This window comes from Moschus berezovskii, chromosome 8 (assembly GCF_049115385.1).
Source record: "Moschus berezovskii isolate FMDL1 chromosome 8, NW_MosBer_1.0, whole genome shotgun sequence".
Lineage (NCBI taxonomy): Eukaryota > Metazoa > Chordata > Mammalia > Artiodactyla > Moschidae > Moschus > Moschus berezovskii.
Genome location: NC_142467.1, coordinates 82,305,124 through 82,328,064, shown reverse-complemented (window position 1 = coordinate 82,328,064; position 22,941 = coordinate 82,305,124). Strand labels below are relative to the sequence as shown.

The following is a 22,941-nucleotide window of genomic DNA, read 5'->3' as shown; positions in this document are numbered from 1 at the left end:
ATATAATTAAGGAAGTAAAGAAAGCTTGATAGAAAACCATTTTTTAATAAAGGAAGAGCCTTGGTTTTATGTTCATCATCTTTAATTTTAGAAACAAATCTCTTCACAAATCATTTTCATAGACAATAGAACTCATCAGAAGGACAGACTCAAAGTAAATACTTAAAATTCTGGCAGGTCAGAGCTGGACTTCAGCTGGACTGGGATTGAACTAATCCTGAATTACAATCCCAGACAAGTGCCTGGGCATGGGAACCTCCAAGCTTAGATTTCATGCTACTTAGCAGGAAGAAAAAAAGAAGGAAAGACATGGGTAATGATCCAGGAGCAAAAGACCTGCTCAGGCACAGGGTCCTCCTCATGGAGCTGCTGTCACAGCCTTGAAGGAAACGTCGCAGGAACAATGTAGGGAAAGTTGTCCAAATATTTCAGCGAAGAGCAAGTCCCCAGCTTTGTACCAATGTGGGCATCTTATATAATTACACTTGAGTTCCTTTTAGATTTGAGATCGTTCTTTACTTAACATGATAGTTGACTGGCTTATAGGTTCAGAGGGAGCTTAACAATTGTCATCTGAAACTGACAGAAGTGTAAAATGATGTCAAGTTCTGTCACACACAAAACATGCAGGAAGCTTTCTTTCTGGTCCTCTATGGCCTGTCACCAAGTACTTCCTGAATTAAATCAGATTTCTTCATACTTATGATGCAATGCACATTTATTGCATATTATGCATATTTACTGATGTGCTTTTTTGATTTGCTTTGATTTTGCCTAGATCTTGTTAAAATATAAGATGCTTTTTGGAATATCCTTTGATTATTTTCTATACTAAGTTAAATTGTCCTAAGGCAAAAACGTGATGAGCATTTCCCCTGCTTCTAACAATGAGGAGGGAAAGAAATTCTATGAAGTCTCCTGGTCTTCCCAGGCCCAGAAGCCAGGCATTAAGCAGCTAACATGGATTCCAGGCAGAGATGCCTCCCTGAAACCTTGAGAGTTTATGTTTAACAACAGAGAAGAAGATCTTATTGTAAAGAGTAAGTTTGAGACTGACAACTTCCTTCCTTCCCTCCTCTTTTTGATAAAGCGCTTGGCAATTGATGCGACATGAAGTCTTATGTTCGTCCCTTGTTCTCCACAACTTCCAGTCTCACAGTACAAACTCAAAGTATATGATCCTTTGAAATGTGCTTTTCCCTATGATCTCCTTCACCTTACACATTTGGAGTCCACAGCCCAGATTAGCTGTTGATAAGCTCAAGGTCTACCTAGAGCATGGGGGTAGGTGGGAGAGGGGAGTTTTTCAGTGGGATTTCAGCCAATCATACCATGAGACAAAGCCTGGAATGAAACTGTCTTCTCAACACCAGATCTTCTCCGGACTGCTCGGACGGCACCAATCTTGATCTGCCTTGAAAAACCACTTTTCAGCAGAAGATTTTAGAAGCTATAAAGGGCTTTCCCCTGTTGGGGCCTGAGTCCTTTGGGGCATCTATTTGGAAGCTGCCCAAAGTGTACAGTTTACGGTTGTGCTTCTTTACAAGATTCTTTTCCTTCTTTGCAAAATTGTTTAAGCCAATACCCATTAGTTGAAGTAATAAAATTAACTGTTGTGGCAAAACGCATTTTATTGACTAATCTGCAACAAACTTTTTTTTGAATGTTTGTTTTATAGGCTAGTAAAAGGATATCTTCAAAATATTTACAAATGTCCGTAGGATGGATATCCATGAGCTATGGTTGGAAGATTCTCAAAATTCCCCTGGGATAGTTCAATCCTGAACGATCCTGTTGTATACACTGAAGGATTTAGCTTTCCATTTCCTAGAAGACGTTTATATCTTGCACTTACAAAGTTCACTCAGGTCTCCCCTGGCAACATATATTTGATAAATTTTTTAAAACCCTGCAGCATGTGGCTATCTTAATACAAGAAGAAGCAGGAGGAACTAAACCATGCACAAAGAATCTAATCCAACCAACTCTGGCGTTTCTTTGTTTTTCCAGATGAAATTAGGTTACGGTCCCTAAAAATACTTTGAGAAAGGAAAAACATGCAAATAAAGCCCTGGAACTACTAATCTGATGAATTAAAATTAAGTTAAAATGGCACCTTTATCGGAAATATGACAAAAACAGAATGTTAGAGGGAAAAAATTGAGTGGAGTCAACGAGGTTACACTTAAGTAACACCTTAACATTAACAGAAATCTATTTCCCATTCTGACCCTGAAACCTCTTCAATTAATTACTAAAATCTATTTACACAGCAACAAAATAAAAATCAATCTGATGCCTGGCACTGTGTCTGTCTGGCTACCTTCTCTATTATAAGGGGCCAGGATGATGGCTGGCCCTCTTGCATCTCTGCTTTTGAAGAGCTCTCTTGCTCACAGGCACAGGGAACATGCCACTGTCATCTCCCACATCCAGAGCAATGGTGGAGCTGGAGACTGTGACGCCCCTGAGGACCAGGGGCAATGCCAAAGCCCACTGTGCAGGACGCGGACACCTGCCCCAGGGAACTCCAGGGCTGTGCTAACCCACATGGTCCTCACAGTGGACTAGAAAGAAAGGGGCTGCTCGGGGCTGTGGCAGCCCCAAAGGACACAGCCGGCCTGGTGTGGTGCAGGTGGGATTTTTAGACCTTATCCAGTCCCCTCACCAGACGTCTTATGCAAAAAACAAGCTCCACCCACAAACACAGACAAAAATGAAAACTTGCAATTATTAACTAATATCGTAAATTAAACCACAATGGAAAATAGTTAAGAATAATGAATAAAGCTTATTAATTCGTGAGGAAGTGGGTGAAGATGAGTGTTTATGAATCTTTCCCTCAGCTGCAGACACTGAGTCATGCAGGATACAGACCAGCAGGACTCTGCCACCAAGAGCCAAGCCCTGCCTCTGGCTGAGCACCATGGCAACCGCATGCTCCACCTGGCAGGTCCAGAGGGAAAAGCATGGGGACTGAGACTCTGAGGAGACTCCTTGGCTGAGACCAACAAGGGGATTCGCCTCCTACTGCCCGAATCATTTCCTTTCTTGCTTGATCTTATCCTATAGAAGCAAGGAGATCAAACCAGTCAATCCTAAAGGAAATCAACCCTGAATATTCACTGGAAGGACTGATGCTGAAGCCCCAAAACTTTCACCATCTGATGCAAAGAGCTGACTCACTGGAAAAGACCCTGATGCTGGGAAAGACTGAAGGCAAGAGGAGAAGAGGATGACAGAGGATGAGATGGTTGGATGGCATCACTGACTCAATGAACATGAGTTTGAGGAAACTCTGGGAGATAGTGAAAGACAGGGAAGCCTGGCTTTCTGCAGTCCATGGGGTCACAAAGAGTCAGACACAACTAAGTGAATCAACTGAACAGAAGGTAAACAGACTGTAATCCATGCCCTTTTCATGCTCCTTCTTAATCAAGTAAAGTCATCATGGTAAATGAGCAAAGAGAGATTTAAGAGGGCTGAACAAAGAAGAGCCTATCACACAGACAGTAAAACCTGTTCTGAGATGACCAATTGTTCACACAAGCTGGTTCACACTCCCAAGCCTTTCCATATCCCACATGGGCTTCCAGAAAGCCTTCTTCCCTTGTGTGTCTAGAAAACTCCTACTCAGCATTCAAAATATATCTTAAACCTCATCTCCTCCAGACAGCACTGATTACTCCAATTCCGTGCTATCTGAAACACTGAATACATATGCCTTACTGTTTTTCAATTATGCGCCTTCCACCCTATGTGGTAATACTTGCGTATTAATTGGGCTTCCCCCAGAACTATGAGGTCTTCCAAGATTAGGGGGCTGAGTCTCATTCACCTTTTTCTCTCTTATGCCTAGCAGTGTGCCTAGTACAAAAGAAGGTGCTCAATAAATATCTGCTGCATGAATGAACCCATACCTGCATGAATGAATGAGTGAGAGAATGAAAAGGCCATCTCATAGGATTCACATGTCCTCTGTTTTCATGATTGTGCTATGTCTAGAAACATCGTTTCTTGCTCAGGTGCCCTTGCTTTGGCCAAAGCCCTTGTCTACCTCTTTCCACATTCCTTGAATCCTCAAGAACTCAAACATGTCCTATGTTTGATTTTGTTTTTCTTTCTTTCATTACCACAGTAAGTCTGAAATCCAAAAGGGCACATTGAAAAGCTACCAGTTGGCTACTGTAATATATTCAAACCTCCTTCATATAAAAGAGGAAGAAATCATTCATCAGAGTTTTAAAGGGTTCAAATTTCCCAAGAGACAATTATTCAGCTGTTCTCAACTGTGGCCACCTTGCAAATGGCCACAGATGGCACTCTGCGAGGCTCCCAGCTCAAATTCCAGAGGCATAGACCCTGAGAAACTAGAAAGAATCCCTAAATTACTCATTCCTACTTCCTTATTTTACTTATGAGAAAACAGATCACAAAGAATATCTCACGTTCAAGGCTGCATAGCTCAAGCCAGGCTCTGTATAAATATTCTGAATTTATTTTCCCAGCATCAGCTACTACACAAGCAGGTAATTCTGCAGTCTGGACACTGACTTTGTACCCAGCCTTCTCCAGCAGCCAGCTGAGCTGGGCACCACTGCCCACCTTGTCTGCCGACTCTCAGGAAAGGTGAAGAGAAAGGAAGGAGACAGCACAAGCCGCTACTTACTTGAAGGGCTTTTCTCCAGTGTGGGTTCGGATGTGGTTGTTGAGAGTGGTGGCCCCAGCAAAGGCACGACCACAGTAGCCGCATTTGAAAGGCCGGTCACTGGAGTGAGTGACCACGTGGTTCCTCAGTTCTGAAGGCTGGGAAAAGGACTGGGAGCAGTGGCCGCATTGGTAAGGTCTGAAACAAATGAAGACACTACCTGGTCATTATATTCTACATTAGTCAGGAGAAGTTAGCATCACGAGGCTAGGGCCAAAATGTTTTGGTAACATTCTGTTTTTGTAACAAAGCATACAGCTGGGGCCACTGGGTTCTCATTACTATACTTGTTGCCATAGGAACAGAATTCACAAAGCTGATGAGACACATCCAATAACCCCACGAATATTCCTTCCCAATATTAACCGCACCATTTTCACAACTTCTATTTCCTATTTTGATCCCCACCCCCAGGCAAATATGGGAGCTTTGAGAGTACAGATTTGATGAAGGAGAACGGTATAAGAGAAAATATGTAATTGTCTCTCGTAATTCTGTGGCACTTTAACTTTACAAAGTACGTTAAAATCAATTATCTGGTTTAATCTTTACAATAATCCACAGGGAAAGCAGTTATTATTATCTCTGTCAGTTCAGAAAATGGAGGATAAACTGTCCTCAAAGGAAATAAGCTCTTGATGCCAAGGTCACTCAAGAGTAATTGTCCTTTATTCTAAGTCCCAGGTAAACAGGCAGGCGAGTCGGCAAGCTGCCTGTGTGTTTTAAAAGATACTAGATGGTCCTGGGCTCTGTCTATAGCACATCCCCAACTGGTAGCACACAGATCAACACGGTCATGCACTCAGATTTGCTTCTTTGAAAAAGACATCCTGACTTCTATTTACTCTCTCCCCACTCCCAACTCTGACTTATATTTATCCACTGGGTCTTTTTCTGAAACTTCAGCTCCCCAGTTTAATCTGGTAGCAAGTGATGATTTATAGCAGCCCAGAAATGACAGGATATCACTATGCTTGCAGGAGGAAGACTGGGATGCAAAAGCAAATGGAAGGAAGTTGTGACAAATACCTGATAATTAGCAAGATTATTGGAACATGTTCTTTTCAGCTCCTGAGAAGGAAATCAATTTTTGGTTTTCATAAAATAGATTAAAATTCTGTCTTCTCTACAGAAGTTCTTCTGCTTACTTAAGCAGAATCTGGTGAGTGATATAAAACCTGGGGAGTTTTCCCTATTCGAGGCTATTTCATATCATTCCTTGACAGGGCTCTAATTTGTTTATCAAAATTTTTGTTAAGAAAATTAATAATCTGTCATGAGTGATATCAAGAGAGTTCAGGAAGCCCTGGCTTGTGGCTCAAACATTTCTGGCTGTGTTTAGAAAGCCAGTGACTAAAACAGACTTAACTGCTCTACCTTTAGCAAATGCACACATTCCAATGACTAGAAACCAAAATGTAGGGCCAGGAGACTGAGCATGTACAACAATTCAATTAAGTGCAAAATAAAGTGTACCCTCTCATTTGTCAAGTGAAGTGCTTAATTGTGGCTACTTGCCTCACTGAACACAAATACTATTATTTTACCAGGCTTCAGCACATTGAGCACTGATTGTAGAATTTTTTAGCTTGATTAATAGTCCAGGATTGGTCAATAACTCAATACTATACAATTTTAATTACTTACATTTAGAAATCTATCTGCTTTCAAACAAGTTTCAAAGAAATATATAAGAGTCCTTGGTAAGGAGTTTATCAAACTTGACAAATTGCACATGCATTTTATTACAATGATAAAATAAAGCTTTGAAATCATTAAAATTATATGTAGATGAGAACGTCCTTCTGCCAAATCTATTCTTTGTAGTAACCATTAACCTTAGAGGGGTCCTCCAGAAATCATTTTCTCGGGGTGAATTTTTTTAATGTTACTGAAGATCATAAACAAAATAATGTATAAATATATGCTATATCCACTGACAATTGATTTTTCTAATAGTGAAGGACCATTAACATTTATTAGCCTCTGGTTATCTATTTTTAATAGCTATCACAATAAAAAATAAGCCACTAAATAAAACCAATTAATCTTTTCTTCTTTTTTTCTAATTCTGCTGTCAAAAGTTGGAGTGATTTATCTCCTGTAGTCAGAAGTCATTCCAGCCTTCTTATGCTAATAATCAAGGTGGCAAAGATTTACACACCAAAGAGAAGAAATGACGATAGAGGGGTTTATGCTGAATTCTTATATCAAGGTAACAACAATGAAAGGCAAACTGGATTCTAAAACATCACCTTGGCCAGTACTAGCCTGAGAGAGTTGCTAGGTATCCCGTGACCTATGGCACAGCTTTTAAAACTCTGCACAATTCAGCTGAATAAATGGAATGGCCTCAAATGAGGGAAATGGAGATGAGTCCTGCTTCAGCTTCTGAACCTAATCAGTTGTGGGACTTGACAAGTCGCCCAACTTCCCTGACTTTCCGCCTCCTCATCGCTCTGGTAAGCAGGATGGACTGAACTAGTTGCCCTCTTGCATCCCATCCTGTTCTGCTCCTGCTTTTAGATAATCAACACACATGTGCCACCTAAGGATCTGGCCAAGACACAGCCTCACGGGAGACAGCATCAACCATGTGACCTCCACCCTCCACTGTCTGTACCAGCCAGTGCCCTGTTAGCCAGTCCCCTGTAGCCAGTCTTCCACAGTTTTGTCTCTAGTCCTGCTAATTAAAATATGGACTATTTAAACTAACTTGGTAAACTGTTGAGACTTCCAAGCAACAAGAAAATCTAGAACTGAAATACAGGAACAAACTTTACTTTAGCTGATCTCAAAAAACAAAGTGATATCCTTTTAATTCTGGTACCCTGAAGAGTAAGATTTTAGACCATATTGTCATACTCACCTTTGCAGATACTTATTTTATGTAGAATTTAGTACCAAAATGTGTACTCTATTTGCCATTATAATAACAGATCCTCTCTCTCAGCCTAGAAATATATGGAAAGTGAGCCCTTAGGAAATACAGACAAGACCCTTCTTTCTCTGGATTTTCAATATTTCTCAAGAATGAATAAAAGGAAATGATCAAAAAGGTAAATTTAACATTGACTGCATCTCAGTGTTGACCTAAGCACACAGGAATACATTTAAGACAGAATGAAATCTTCATGCCCAAGAGCAGGGCTTAGAAAACATTATGGCTACTACAGAATCTCAGATGTCACAACTTGTTTAGAAACAACTGACCTCAGGATTTAAGACTCTGTATGCATGTTTTTATTAGCACACCCTGACTCCTCACCTCTCAGTTTACATCTAAACGGCTTTGAGGGCACAGAATCACTTGCCATTTCTCAGCTTTTTATTCTGATGACTAACACTCCCATTAACTTTTCAAGGTCTGGTTAAAGGGGCAGTATAGGGATGGAAGAGTGGGAGATGCAAACTCTTAGGTGTAAGATAGGCTTAAGGATGTACTTCACAAGGGGAATACACTCAATATTTTGTTGTAACTATAAATGGAAAGTAACTTTTAAAAATTGTACATTTAAAAAAAAAGACTCATAGAATAGAGGTCAGGGTTTGGAAAGTTACATAAATAATAAAAGAATTTTTTAAAAATGAAAGAAATGAAACTATCAACAAAAACAACAAAGTCTTAATTTATTAAACTCTTGGATATGATCAATTTCAATTCCCAAATTCTGCACCCCTTTGATGTGTCATAGCAGAAGCAGCACAGGAAGACTGGTGTCGTCATGCGCCGTGTTCAGCTTCACTCTTCATAGGATCTCAGGTCACTGGGCAACTAAATGAGACTCTCCTTTCTAAAGCACTCTGATTGTCTCCAAGTTATCATACACATATATCATTTTATTATTCTCCAAACAAATGCAACGAGCATTCCTCACAAAGTGATAACATCCAGTAACCAGAAAAAGCTTTTGGCTGTTTGGTTTTTTTAAAAAAACACTACTTGAGATACCAAGCAGTGCTGTCCCATGATGGAAATGTTTTGTATCTACACTATTCAATAGAGGAACCACTAGATACACACAGCCACTGAACACTGGAAATGTGGCTAGGGTGACTGAGAAACCAAAATACTATTCTACTTAATTTGGATTAATTTAAATACCCTTGTGTGGCTTGTTCCAACATAGAAATACCAAGTTTCAAGAAAAACTAGGAGGTGCTCCATTCTCAACAATGAAATATCTAAAAAAACAGACAAAACCTGGGTCGATTTAGTTAGCATATATCAATGCCGATAAATTTCCACGCAGAAAGAAAGCAGCAGGACGGTTTTGTGCATCCCCTGGCATTCTCTGCAACTGGTGGCTCCTCTGCCAAAGATGACTTGAGTAAAATGTGCAATTCATTTACTCTGCGTCTGTAATTGGTTTGGTGTACACATAGGAAAAGGATGAAACATTTTACAAAATTAAGTGTGGTTTGGTTTAAAATATTATTAATCCTTCCTTGATTTTTCTTTCATGGCATGAAAGCCTCCAGGACAAAAGTTGGGCCCACGTTCCCTCCTTGCTCCCCGTCAGTCAAGCCCAAGAGCCCATCCCCAGAGACTTCAAACGGGGCGCCATTTAGGTCACTACAGGCTGCATTGAGTGAGAAAAGAACTAAGCTCTACGTAAGGAGAAAAAGATTTCAGGAGACTGGCAGAAGTACAGAGCCAAGACACTCGGAAAACAAGGAAAGCTAGCAAGAAGATAACCTTCACACGTAGGGGAGGGGGAAACAATGAAACAGAAACACCGATGCATTCCAAAGCAACTATCATGGTGATGGATTATCTTCAGGTTCCTCCCATCAAACAGCTCTTTCTAGAGTTATCTTCCCCTCTGGTACTTCCACATAAAATTACATAAACAAGGACGCTCAAAACGCAAATGTGAGCGGCTGACAGTGTGTCCAGGAGGGTAAAGGCAAGCTTTCCCCATGTGGCACAATCAAGAAGGAAAGGAAAATGATGCAAAATAAAGGTAAGCACTGTAAAGACATTCTGCAGAGAATAAAATAGAACATATTCATCAGAAAATAACCCACTGTGATTGTAGGCTTTGCTTACTCCTTTCTGGAGCCCCACGACCACCACCACTACCCCCAGTGGGACCTTGCAGAGTTTCTGCAGCAAAAGACAGAAGGGAAAAGGGATTTCTAATTCCTGGTTCAAGCACAAGTCTGTCAAGCTGCCCTGGCCTGGGTAATAAGCTTATGTGCCTGTGTGTACACTTAGTCGCTCTGTCATGTCTGACTTTGTGACCCCATGGACTGTAGCTCGCCAGGTTCCTCTGTCCATGGGATTTCCCAGGCAAGAATACTGGACTGGGTTGCTATTCCCTTCTCCAGGAGATCTTCCCGACCCAGGGATCGCAACACATGCATTGTTAGGCAGATTCTTTACCACTGTACTACCTGGAATAAACTTATCCTAAACCATAAATATTTTTTGAAATCCCTGGTTTTTCCAGTGGTCATGTATGGATGTGAGAGTTGGACTGTGAAGAAAGCTGATTGCCGAAGAATTGATGCTTTTGAACTGTGGTGTTGGAGAAGACTCTTGAGAGTCCCTTGGACTGCAAGGAGATCCAACCAGTCCATCCTAAAGGAGATCAGTCCTGGGTGTTCATTGGAAGGACTGATGCTAAAAGTCAAACTCCAATACTTTGGCCACCTCATGTGAAGAGTTGACTCACTGGAAAAGACTCTGATGCTGGGAAAGATTGGGGGTGGGAGGAGAAGGGGACGACAGAGAGTGAGATGGCTGGATGGCATCACTGACTCAATGGACATGAGTTTGAGTGAACTCCGGGAGTTGGTGATAGACAGGGAGGCCTGGCGTGCTATGATTCATGGGGTCGCAAAGAGTCGGACACGATTGACCGACTGAACTGAAATAATATCTAGGTTGATCTAGATTCCTACAGCTTCCTCCCTTTGAATTTACTCATGAAAGAAAAAGTCAGTAGCTTAAGAAAAGGGAAGAAGAGATTGGGGGGGTGGGTATTAATATTAGGACTTCCCTGGTGGCTCAAGACGGTAAAGCGTCTGCCTACAATGTGGGAGACCTCGGTTTGATTCCTGGGTTGGGAAGATACCCTGGAGAAGGAAATGGCAACCCACTCCAGTACTCTTGCCTAGAGAATCCCATGGATGGAGGAGCCTGGTAGGCTACAGTCCATGGGGTTGCAAAGAGTCAGACACAACATTAACACAATAAAATTAAGAAATAACAATCCTGTGGCTTCTGGACCCTATTATGGGTGTATTTTTATCTTTAATGCTAATTGCTACTTTGCCAGGTCAAATCAATTTTCCTTCTGTGTTCAATGTAAATAACATGGTAGTGAAAATCAGTAAGGCTGCCAATCCTGGGTATCCTCAGATCTCTTCCCTTTATATCAAGGCATAGACTTACTGATGGTCCCTCACATGAAAAAGCTTACAAATAAAGACACACAGTCTCTTTAATGAAAGTTCAAATTTCTTGGGTTTCATGACCAAATATTCAGTCTGTTGAGTGAAAAATCTTTTGGACCTAAGATTTGGGGGCCTGTTTCAAAATTTGGACATGTTTGAAACTAAACTCTAGCTTGTTTACTTTCTGACTTTGTCTTCTGTGTCTCCCTTTCTTGCCTCTAGTTCTATCAAGATTTTCCTATCAAAATAAAAGCATTTGTGTTTGTTCAAATAGAAGGGAAATGGTTTCTGACTGACAGGTTCTAAGTTTTTTCACCATATAGGGCTGAATGGGCACAAACTGCCAAGGACTAAAAGTTAATTTATGGAGTCAATCACTAAAGAAAATACATCTATTCAGCAGTTCAAAGTCTCCATGTGGATAATAAAAGACTTCAAATCTCACAACTATGCACAAATTGATGCTCCGCTTTAGTTCTGTGTATTTCTCCTCTTTAGAAATTCACTCATGTGGTTAAGAATTATGGAGAGAACGTCTTCTACTCCCAAATGTGCTGGTACAGGAAAGCTTGCGAGATTCTGGAACACCAACCATACAGATCTTCCAAGCCTATATCCTAAAAGCACATTATGTATCTCAATGAAACTAGTGGGTCAAGGAGAGACTGAGCATTTCTATTTCCCTTACCTCCACCAACCAACTCAAATGTGATGGAATAATTCAAGCATCTCCCTGTTATTAGTAAGAAACACTGTATTTTATTACTCTGCCTCTAAAAGGACTACTTCAGTGAAGTCATATTTCTTACTTTTAACTTATTCATGAATGATGGTGACCGCCTCTCAAGTCTTCACCAACAAAGTACAGGGAAAGGAGAACGAGATTTGGTGATCTCCCTGCACATCAAGCACATTACTTCACCTCATCTGGGAGGGTCTGGCCAAACCACGCCTGGATATCTGCATCAAACAAGCCCAGAAGGGTCTCACACAGGATAGGAGTCTCAAGCCACCTGGGTTTTTGCCAGTAACTCTAGATTAGCTTGGAATCAGCAATAACCTAACAGTCCCTCGTGGAAGTGTATTTTGTACACTTTGTTAGTTTTCTAATTTGTCGGGCACTTGTCTAACAGATTACATAGATGCTTTACAAATTCTAACACTATTATTTGACAGAACAGACTTCACAGGAACTTAAACCAGAATACACATGGTTTTCGAAGTGAAACTGAAAAACAGTCTGTTTTGCTGTCTTTTTATTTACCATGATATATTTCATTGTTTCATTTGACATTCAGTGTGAAATCGTCATACTCAAAGCTAAGCTTTCAGTTCCTCCATCCAGAAATTTTCAACTATCATTTCATCTTACCTTGTATATTCAGTTGTGATGATCACAATGAATCTCTGAGAATACACCTAAACTCATGCACACCTAAACTCCCTCAATTTAAAACGCAAGTTTATAATAACAAATTGTAATGCACTTTTTATATTTAAAAAAAAACAAAAATGCTTTGCAAACTTTGAACAGATATATCTTGAGGCTATCTGTATACTTGCAAGGAAGGCAAATTAAAAAAAAATCCTTCTGGAGTAAGAAAAACATTTCCAAAACTTTTTGTGTTCCCTTAAAGCCAACACTACAAAGATATGCAGAAGTCTGTTGATATTTTCACCAGGAGGCTCTCCTATTGAAGGTAAAAGATGATATAGACACAGCTGCCTCAACAGCTTTAATACAAATGTTTCAACATCAATCAGTTACAGCAACGCTTTGATGCCAAGCAAGTGATTTCTAGGGTGGCAAAAAAGAAAACATATACACACATAAAAATGCACGTGTACCCTAAAAATGGATCATTATCCGAAATAAAAAGATAAAAAAGATAAATGAAAATAAAATAAATTAAAAAAAATAAAAAAGATCCACCCCTCTCCAACATCCTCCCTGCCTGCTTGGGTTCCAGCACACTGCTGTATCCTGCAGAGCTAAGAGGGGAGAGTTCGGTGCATATGTCCTAGGGCAAGCAGTGCTGAGTGGCTTAAGGTTAATCAGTGACTAAATTAAGAAAATTAATTCAGCAGTCTTGCTTTGGAGTCTCCTATTCTACTTCCAAAATTTACTTTCTGCCTTTTATTAAAAATATTTTTAGATATTTTGCATTTAATCAAATTTTCAGAGGATGTGAAGGGGAGATAAAACACTGTCCTTTCTTACTGAATTAATTTGATTTTTGTCTTTTGCGCTCCCAGCTATCAAGACTGTCGAATAAACCCGTTTTGATTCATAAATAATAGTTCCATTATGTCTACTGTGCCACTCGTCAAAGTACCTGAAATTTTAATTCACTTGTTCAGCTAAATTTCATCTTCAGTTCATGGCCATAAAATTCTTTATTGACAAACTTTCAAACCAACTTTGACTCCGAGGTATCTAGTCAACATTTTTCTTCTGTGTGGATATTAGTTTATTGAATAAGTGGCATCTGTTTTCCTCCACATCACTAGCAGAGTAGGTATTTCCTTTTGACAGCTTTGCAGGATTTATGGGTTTACATGCTCTGAAGAAAAATAGTACTAAGCAAAAAATTCCAATTCATTACCTCTTAGTACTTAATTAAGTTCATACCCACGGCACACTGGAGGTGAACCCTGAAACGACTGTGACAGCAGCAGAGCAGGCAGCTGTATTATCTTTGGAAGACAGAGAGGATTCTAATTATCTTGACCTCATTTTTCCACCTATGATATTCGTAAGTTTGCACCTTCAATTTTGCCTCCCTTTAGACTCAGGCAGAGCTGTTTGGAAAGTGACAGAAGATTCCTTTCTGCAGCCCCCGTTCATGCAGCCCTTCTACACAACAAAGCCAAAGAAGAGCCTCAAGTGAGACTCAACTTTCCAGACCTCTGATTGCAGGATTTCCCCCCAGGTGTGGCTGGAGGAGGCGACAGGAAGGCAAGCAGTGAGTGTCACAAGCACACACACCCTGTGAGCGACGAGAGGTGGGGTTACCTGTCAGGGTTCTGTGTGCACACGTGCATCTGTAGCAGGATCCGCTGCGTAAAAGTCTTAAAGCACTGCCCGCATTTCCAGAGGTGCCAGTCACTGAACTCCGAGTGGAGCTGGCTGGTGGAGGTGGGGCTCGCCAGGACGCGCTGGTTCTTCACGTTGATTTGATTAAATCCAGATTCCAGGGGCCCTGACTTATCCAGAAGGGAGAAGTTCCTGCCGCACGGAGTCTGGGGGAAGACGACAGAGCGCTGCTGGGGAGCCTGGGAGAGTTTGCTGCTTTTGTTGAAGGGCTGCAGGGCATCCTGTCTGCACATGGCTTCCATGACCGTGGAGGGGACATTTACTGGGAGAACAGCAAAAGTTTTAGATCAGTTTTATTTGCCCTTCAAAGAAGCAAAGCACAGGCTTCTAAAAAATTCCTAGAAGTCATAATAACAAACACGTCTAAAAAAATTCCTGTAAGCCTATATTTTAAAAAAATTGGCTTTTCTGATCTCAGAATAAATGTAAGAGCAGACAGTTTGATTTGAGGGGGAAAGCACAATTATCAAAAATGAACTCATTCAATGTCTATTTATTAAGCAATGATTATCTGCTCAAGATTTTCATAGATGGTCTTTGCCCTCACAGAGTTACTTATGACCTGAGATAAAAGACTCCATAATGAGGCTCCACACTGGAGCCCAGATGTGGGAAGCATTGAGATGGGAGGCACAGCAGGAGACAGGAGAGGAAAGAGGGCTCTCCGAGAAGGGGGCTTTGAGCAGAGAAGGGAGATTCAGGCCCTCAGGATTTCAGGCCTTCCACTCGGTCCTGTCAGCACAAAACAGGTTTTCAAGGAAAACTGGCTGAAGGATGAAGGCAACCCTATGAAAGATGCCTGGAGACAGAAGTCTGGCACGCTGGTGGGATAGCGGGGAATCAGGCCGACAGAGCACAGCATGGGTTTTCAGCACTGTGGGAATAAAAGGGCAGCAGGGGGCAGACCTCAGTGGGCCTTTAACATCCAAATAAATAAATAAACAAAAGACCTTGGGCCTAAGAAACAGACACTGACTGTTTCTGAGCATAGGAACAGCAAGAAAAAAGAAAGAATTAGTGTTCAGGGAGGGCCTGAGAGAGGCACAATGCACAGACAGGATGCAGTGGATAAGGTAAGGGTGGGAGGCAACAGAGTGCGCAGCCATGGAGCTTGGAACTCGGGCTTCGGAATCACAAAGAGCTATGTTCCAGTCCTAACTCTGCCTTTCATTAGCTTGGTCACCTAAGGCAAGTTACACAATCTCTCTGCGTCTCTGTTTCCTCATCTGTAAAATGAGGACAGTGGAAATAATAATCTTAACAGTAATAGCAGCATGGCTTAGTGATTCAGATGGCCAAGATTTAAACTCCACTATCTACAGCTGTCCCTTGGTCTCCAGAGGGGTTTGGTTCCAGAACCCTTGCAGATTCCCAAATCTACTGATGCTCAAGTCCCTTATATAAAATGGTACAGTATTTGCATATAATCTACTCACACCCTGCTGGAGACTTTAAGTCATCTCTAGATTAGTTATAATACCTAATACCATTTAAGTGAAGTGAAGTCGCTCAGTTGTGTCCGACTCTGCGACCCCATCAACAGTAGCCAACCAGGCTCCTCCGTCCATGGGATTTTCCAGGCAAGAATACTGGAGTTGGTTGCTATTTCCTTCATGCTATGTAAATAGCTGCCAACATACAGCAAATTCAAGTTTTGTTTTTTGGTACTTTCTAGAATTTTTCTTCCAATATGTTTCATTTGTGGTTGGTTGAATCTGCAGATAGAACCCACGGATACAGACGGCTGCCTGTATTACTTTTGACTGTGGGTAAGTATAGAACACCTAAATCCACAATTTAGTCCTTGGTAAAATGTAAAATGGTCATCAGAGGGATTGAGTGAGATAGTGCAAGAACTCTTCATTGGGCTGATGCTGAAGCTGAAGCTCCAATACTTTGGGCCCCTGATGTGAAGGGCTGACTCACTGGAATAGACCCTGATGCTGAGAAAGATTGAGGGCAGGAGGAAAATGGGGCAATAGAGGATGAGATGGTTGGATGACATCATCGACTCAATGGACAGGAGTTTGAGCAAACTCCAGGAGATGGTGAAGGACACAGAAGTCTAGCATGCTGCAGTCCATGGGTCGCAAAGAGTTGGACATGACTGAGTGACTGAACAGCAACAACAAGGACGCTTTATCTCTGAGTGTTGTAATAACCACATGTATAATGTGAATTCAACAAAGTAACAGCTTATCTTGCGGGGCTCTGGATTGGCCCATGCAGTTGGCCTGGCCCATCCTGTCTTAGGAAGGAGAAATATCAACTTAAAAAAGAGACTCACAGACCGAGGGAGAGTTTGTCCAGTTGATAGTTCTTTACTCTGAATGCATAACAGACTCACAAGGGAGATTTTTTTTGATACCAGAATCACTTGGTAGGGCCTGGGCATCTGCATTTTTAAAAGTTCCCCCTAAGTACTTCTAATATATAGAGATGAGAACAACTGACCCTGTTCTACCCTCTCTTATAACCAAAAAAAGAAAAAAAAAAGCTGAAGGTCTAATAATTTGCTCATGGTCTAATAACTGTCCATGGTCACACATTTGGTTAAGGACACAGCTAAGCTGGAAGCTTTAGCTCTCTGATCTCCAGGGTGTTTTTTTTTTCCTGACCACACTCCAATTCTGTGTCTACTCAATAGTCATGCTGCAAAAATAAAAAGGACATTTCACAGCTAGTACAGAGTTTTTTTGTGTGCATATATAAACCCATACATAAACATAAAAGTTATAAATGCACCCATAAACACATGCATATACATATTTATGTCTATAGTTCATGTATAAAATTTGTGTATAATTTCAACTTCTAGGGCAAAAGTGTATCACCAATATGAAATGTGTGCACACATTTTAGACTTTCAAAAAAACCTTTGATTGCACAGAGGCTGTGACTTCTAAACTACATACTGAAAGATAAAGAGAAATGTTGTATGTTTTGGCTCTTTCTTAAAAAACAAAACACCAGTACTGTCAAGAGATTAAGGTAAAACTCCTCTTACTTAGCCCATTTATAACTAATCCGGAAGAGATAAAGCAAAGGGAAACCCGCAGGTCTTCAGGCAACACAGAGCTCTGGTGGGTTGGGAAGGCCAGACTAGCAGGAAGGAAGGCAGGGTGGGGAGACTGTGGAATGAAGATGTCATCAACATGCAAGAGAACAGGAAAGCCAGCCAGAAGCTCCCTGCTGGAAAGAGGAATATGATGTCTCTGGGGAAAATCATACAAATGATACTCTGAGTATAGATTATAAAGGCTGACTTCTCACTTAAACTCTTGGAAAGTAACTCAATAAACTCATTTTCAAAAATTGTTAAGGTCATATCACCTTTCTATTAAAAGAATGTGTGGGCCAGTAGATTTTTCTAAGTTTAATAATCAAAGTCAAAATAGTAATAAAGAAAAGTTTATATTAGCTTTTATGATGATTTGGGATAAACAGGGATCTATGTTAATGATAATAAGAGCATTGAGGTAATAAGAGTTGGGAAGCTTATTCTCTGTCTTATTTTCTCCTACAGGATCCTTAAAACAAACATGTTTTCAAGATATACTAGTAATGTTTACACTCTGTATTCTGCTTTTGGCATCACCTTTTCTTGTACTTGTGAATAAATTCAATCTTGCTGAATGAAATGAGCGTATAATTTAGAGAGAGAAAAAAGTAAGGCTAGGAATGGATAATTTTCACAAAACAACTGTATTTGCTCTCGAAGTTGTTCTGCAGAGTGCCTGCACATGCCCACAGACCCTAGAGGTCTAGATACCCTTAAAGGTCTAGTACTTTAAGCAGGACTTAAAGGACACAGAGGATCATTCTTTCTGAATACCACTTTGATTGACCCAATAAACAAAAGTATTAATGAAAAATAGGTAATCATAGGAGGACAAGAAATGAATCAGAAAAGACTATGCTATTCCAAGCCAAGACAGTCCAGACAACTGCAAAATGCCCAGAGACAACAAAGGAAATTCCTCAAAAGGATAAAGGGGTTTCTCCATGAAGACATGGTGAACAAAGAAGACTTTGTCTTCAGTCTGTAAGACAAAGATTGAGGGAGGAGAGGGCAAACTCTGGAAGCTCTAAAGGATATACTCAAGAAAGAACATGAACTCACCAAATCCAGAAAAATTAAAATTCTGAGAGCAAAACAGGATCTGTATAACAAAGCCCTATTTTACACCCTCAGTCATTCATTCAGCCTATGAGTGCTTACAGAGCACTGGTGACAAGCCAGACATAGAGGAACAAGATATGGAGGAGTTGCAGATAGAGAGGAACAAGACAGTAATAGCCCAACTCTCAGACCATTCAAACTCTCATGAGAGAGACAGATACACAAACGTCTTCACAGGTAATTATTTACTTGGTTTCATCAAATTTAAAGTTCCATGAATTGCAAGCTGCACCGTTAATTTTAAGTCACTGTGTATTGTAAGACCAGGTTCAGAAAGATTAAAATGTAAAAATATGTAAATCTTAGAACTGACAATATACAGTCTCTACAAGTATAACTGCTGTGACAGAGAAGAAAAGGAGTCAGGAAAACATCTATCAGGGCTGGCTAAACTTGGGGTGGGAAAGATAGCTTCCTTGAGACAGTGACCTTGAATGTGAAGTAAGTTAGTACAACAGAGGACGGTGGGATCTGTAGCAAACCAAGTAGGGCATGGCCAGTCTGATGATGCTTGAATTAGAATTTTACAAAACACTAAGTGAGCCATACAAAACATTTCTGAAGACTATATGTAGCCCATGGGCTATCATTTTAAAGAGCTGGGGATTGATTATGAGAGTAATGGCAATCCAAAAAAGCGGTTGAAGCTAGGGTGTAAGGTGATCGGACTTACACTTTAAATGAATCATCACCCTATATCATTAAGTGAAAAAGTGAGATCCAGTACAAAAAGTCTAATAGTAGTAGTGTTAGTTGCTCAGTCATGTCTGACTCTTTGCGACCCTATAGTCTCTAGCCTGCCAGGTTCCTCTGTCCACGGGATTCTCCAGGCAAGAATACTGGAGTGGGTTGCCATTCCCTTCTCCTGGGTTGAACCCAGGTCTCCCGCATTGCAGGCAGATTCTTTACCACCTGAGCCACCAGGAACAGAGAGGCAGAGAAAAAGAGGAAGAATGTGCACAAATGCAAGGAGATCCAACCAGTCCATTCTAGAGGAGATCAATCCTGGGTGTTCATTGGAAGGACTTACGCTAAACCTGAAACTCCAATACTTTGGCCACCTCATGCAAAGAGTTGACTCACTGGAAAAGACTCTGATGCTGGGAGCGATTGGGGGTAGGAGGAGACGGGGACGACAGAGAATGAGGTGGCTGGATGGCATCACCGACTCTGTGGACATGAGTTTGAGTGAACTCCGGGAGTTGGTGACTGACAGGGAGGCCTGGCGTGCTGTGGTTCATTGGGTTGCAAAGAGTCGGACACGACTGAGTGACTGAACTGAACTGAACTGTGCACAAATGAGAATGGGCAAAAAAATACATCTGGAAGGACACCTCAGAATGTGTCAACTCCCTGCCTTTGGAAGAAGAATTATATGTCCATATTATTTTCTGAATTCTGATCAACGGAACCAAAAGTTAGTTAAAAACTAACTTTTAACCAGATAAGTGATTAAACTGAAACAATAAAGTCAATGAGATTTCACTTTGGCTGCTGTCATACTAAAAAGGAAAATGCAAAGGTCCAGGCCAAAGCTGACTGTGAGGCTGATCGGGAGGTGGAAGCAGAAATGGAAAGAAAAGTATTTAAGAATATACAATCAACAGGGATTTATGAATGACTAGACAGATGGGCTGAGAAAGAACAGGTGTCAAGGTTTCTAGAAAGAACAGTGAATGGGAGTGGTACTGAATTGGGAGACAGCTTGGGGGACAGAGTAGGATGGTTTCAGTTCAATGTGTTGAGTTTGAGACGTCTGTGAGACAGGCAAGCATACATGGGAATTCAACAAGTGGACAGGAGTCAGGAGGTCTGGGCTGGCAATATAAATCCAGTAGCACCTGTCTGAAGTCTGGTCCCCTGGGAAATAGTCTGAAATGGAGATCTGCCGTTTTGTGTACAAGAGGTTTACTGCAGAACGAGGAGAGAGGATGGTGTCAAGAGCAATTAGAAGCACTTAACTAACCTAAGCACTTAATTAACCTTTCAAGTCATCTGGCTTTGGAATAAGGGGAGCAGTCCTTAATACCCACCCACACTGACCAGTCTCTGGACACAGGCTACATGGGAAGGGAACACAACCAAGGGTAAAGTGGCTCTGTAGGCTGAAGACAATTCAGCTGTCAGCCCTCTATACCCTCAGAAAGTGGAGGGATGCGGGCCTCAATCCTAAGGCAAGGCTCCCAAGGAGCCAAGGACTGAGGCATCCAAGAGGCCAAATCTCTCATGATAGCATGCTCCTCTGTCTTTTGCCGATTCCTTCAATGAAGGTGTTTTCGGCGGCCACTGCCTTCTGTTGGAGTACTGAGCAGATACCTCTGGGGTGGAACTCTTCTCTGCTTGTTCTAGGACCCTCCATGTTCCTCCAGTTCTGGGCCAAGTTTTATATCAGCTTCTTGGCCTAGGGTTTCCACAACTGGCAGGTAATGCAAAACCCAACCCCACACCCTCCCATAGCTGGGGCTGGTTTTGGAATGCGATATACTGCTTTTACCAATGGCCCCAGATGGAGAGTTCCTTGGAATATTGGCTTGAGGGAAGCACTTTCTAGTCCCCATTCAGGGTCAAACAGTGACTTCTGGTTCCTGGATTTATGGGAGGGGTCCAATCCCAGCTGCCCACTGTGCACAAGGGCCTAGGACTGGATTCCTCCCAACTGCATTAACACCAAGCCTACCGGCCTGGTGGCCCAGAGGGTAGAGAATCTACCTGCAATGCAAGAGACCTAGGTTTGATCCCTGGGTCGGGAAGATCCCCTAGAGAATGGAATGGCTACCCACTCCAGTATTCCTGCCTGGGAGAATTCCATGGACAGAGGAACATGGCGGGCTACAGTCCATGGGGTCGCAGAGTCAGCCAGAACTGATTGACTATCACTGACACCACCGAGGCCAGCTCCCTGCTATGGCCATGTCATAACGCACCCATATTAGGTTCTATAGTGTAGTTTCTTCTCACGTGCCTTCTCCTACACTGAGCCCTTCGAGGATAGGGTCTGAGGTTTTGTACCCCATCACGATGCTCCCGGTAGGGTCTTGTAGACAGATGTTCTTGTTGGACTGAACTATACCATCATCTCCTCAATGTTCACAGACAGAAGGCTTGATGGAGCCTTCTCTACCCAGGGCCTAGTTCCACATTGTTGGTGGGATGGTAGGGCCAGGGCACCATGCAGAGATGCCCGGCTTTATTTTCTGATCTTTAAAATCAAAATGAAAAGGCAGGCCTCTCTCAGACAGAGTTTAGTCCATGTAACAACCCCTGTGTTGCCATCAAGTTTCACATTCCACCACCTCAGCTTCATATGCCAAGACAGAAAAAGCAGCAGGAAGACTTGTTTAACATTTATTCCCAGGTTTTTTATTTTTAATTTCCTCTGAAATGAATATGAATACACTATGGTCTTTACACTCTGCAGGAGCTAATCCCCCACTGGAAGCTTTGGGGAACCTCATTGCTCCTTGCGGATACAATCTGTCGACACAGGCGTTCCTTCAGGCTCTTCTGAAAGGCCCACAGTGGACGCAGCCATACTCTCTTTGCAGCTCTATTACATTTAGAACTATAGGTTTTTTTCTTTTTTCTTTCTTAAAGAAAATAACATAGGAATTGCTTCCAGAGCCCAAATGCCTATGTGAAACACTGCCCTCTCTTTGAGGCAAAGCGGCTTTCAATGGCTTGTCCAGGCAGGGAGTGTGTCCCACTGCTTCGTGGCCGCTGCCAGAGGGGCCAGTGCCTAAAGCCTGAACCCACCCCACACGCTCAATAGGAAATGTGTACTTTCACCGTTGAAAGAACCATGGGAAGAAAGTGGTATTTTTATAAGTGAAAGTGCTTAATAAGTATTATTCACTAAGCAAAATCATATTTTCCTTGAATGTCTTGGATCATGTAACAATTTCATTAACCAAGAAAAAAATCTGGCGGAACTTTGTATCCATCGCTTCTAATAATGGCAGTAAAATTCTCAATACGCGTCCAGTGAGCATGTATTGTTTACTGTGTGCACAGCACTATAAGGAGGCTCTATGGAGGCATTTTGTCAAATAAGTCTTTGATCTCAAGAAGCTTCTTTTTAAGGTACCTAATTTATTTTGTGGCTAGCTTGGTAGAATAAAAATTGTCTTCAAATTGCTAATCCTGGTGAGATGATTTAAATTACTCAGGGCTGTGAAAGGCTATCTGTTAAATTATCTGTCCATGTCCTTTCACACATTTACTCTTTTATATCACACTGAGTATTTTCTCGGTACAGAAAAAAGAGCCCTCATTATAAAGCCTCCCTAGGTATCTCCGTGAATCATATGGAATGAGAATCCATCTTCCAGTTAGAGTCAAAGCCGTATATCTACCCCCACGCCATCTGATGAAGCTTTCTGCTGGTTTCCTGGGTGGCCAATCCCATGATAGATATACGACTCTGAGACAGGAACTAAAATAAAATTCCTATAATACCCTTAGGGGGATGGGGGATTGTCACTGTTGAGCATTTTAGTCAATGACTTAATTCTCTTTCAACTGCCCTCCACCCTTACTTAGGGTTCTGAA

The 22,941-nt window shown here is 41.6% G+C and overlaps 1 protein-coding gene across 3 annotated transcripts in view; it reads right to left on the bottom strand.

Annotated features, from left to right (window-relative positions):
• Nucleotides 1–22,941, bottom strand: part of PRDM6 (PR/SET domain 6) — a 109,877-nt gene that overhangs the window by 5,363 nt on the left and 81,573 nt on the right. For all 3 annotated transcript variants that reach the window (XM_055430889.2, XM_055430886.2, XM_055430887.2), the window contains exons 6-7: nt 14,130–14,472; nt 4,670–4,846 (exon numbers count right to left, since the gene is read on the bottom strand). In XM_055430889.2, coding sequence (XP_055286864.1) covers nt 4,670–4,846; nt 14,130–14,472 — 520 coding nt within the window. The remainder of the gene's footprint in view (nt 1–4,669; nt 4,847–14,129; nt 14,473–22,941) is intronic.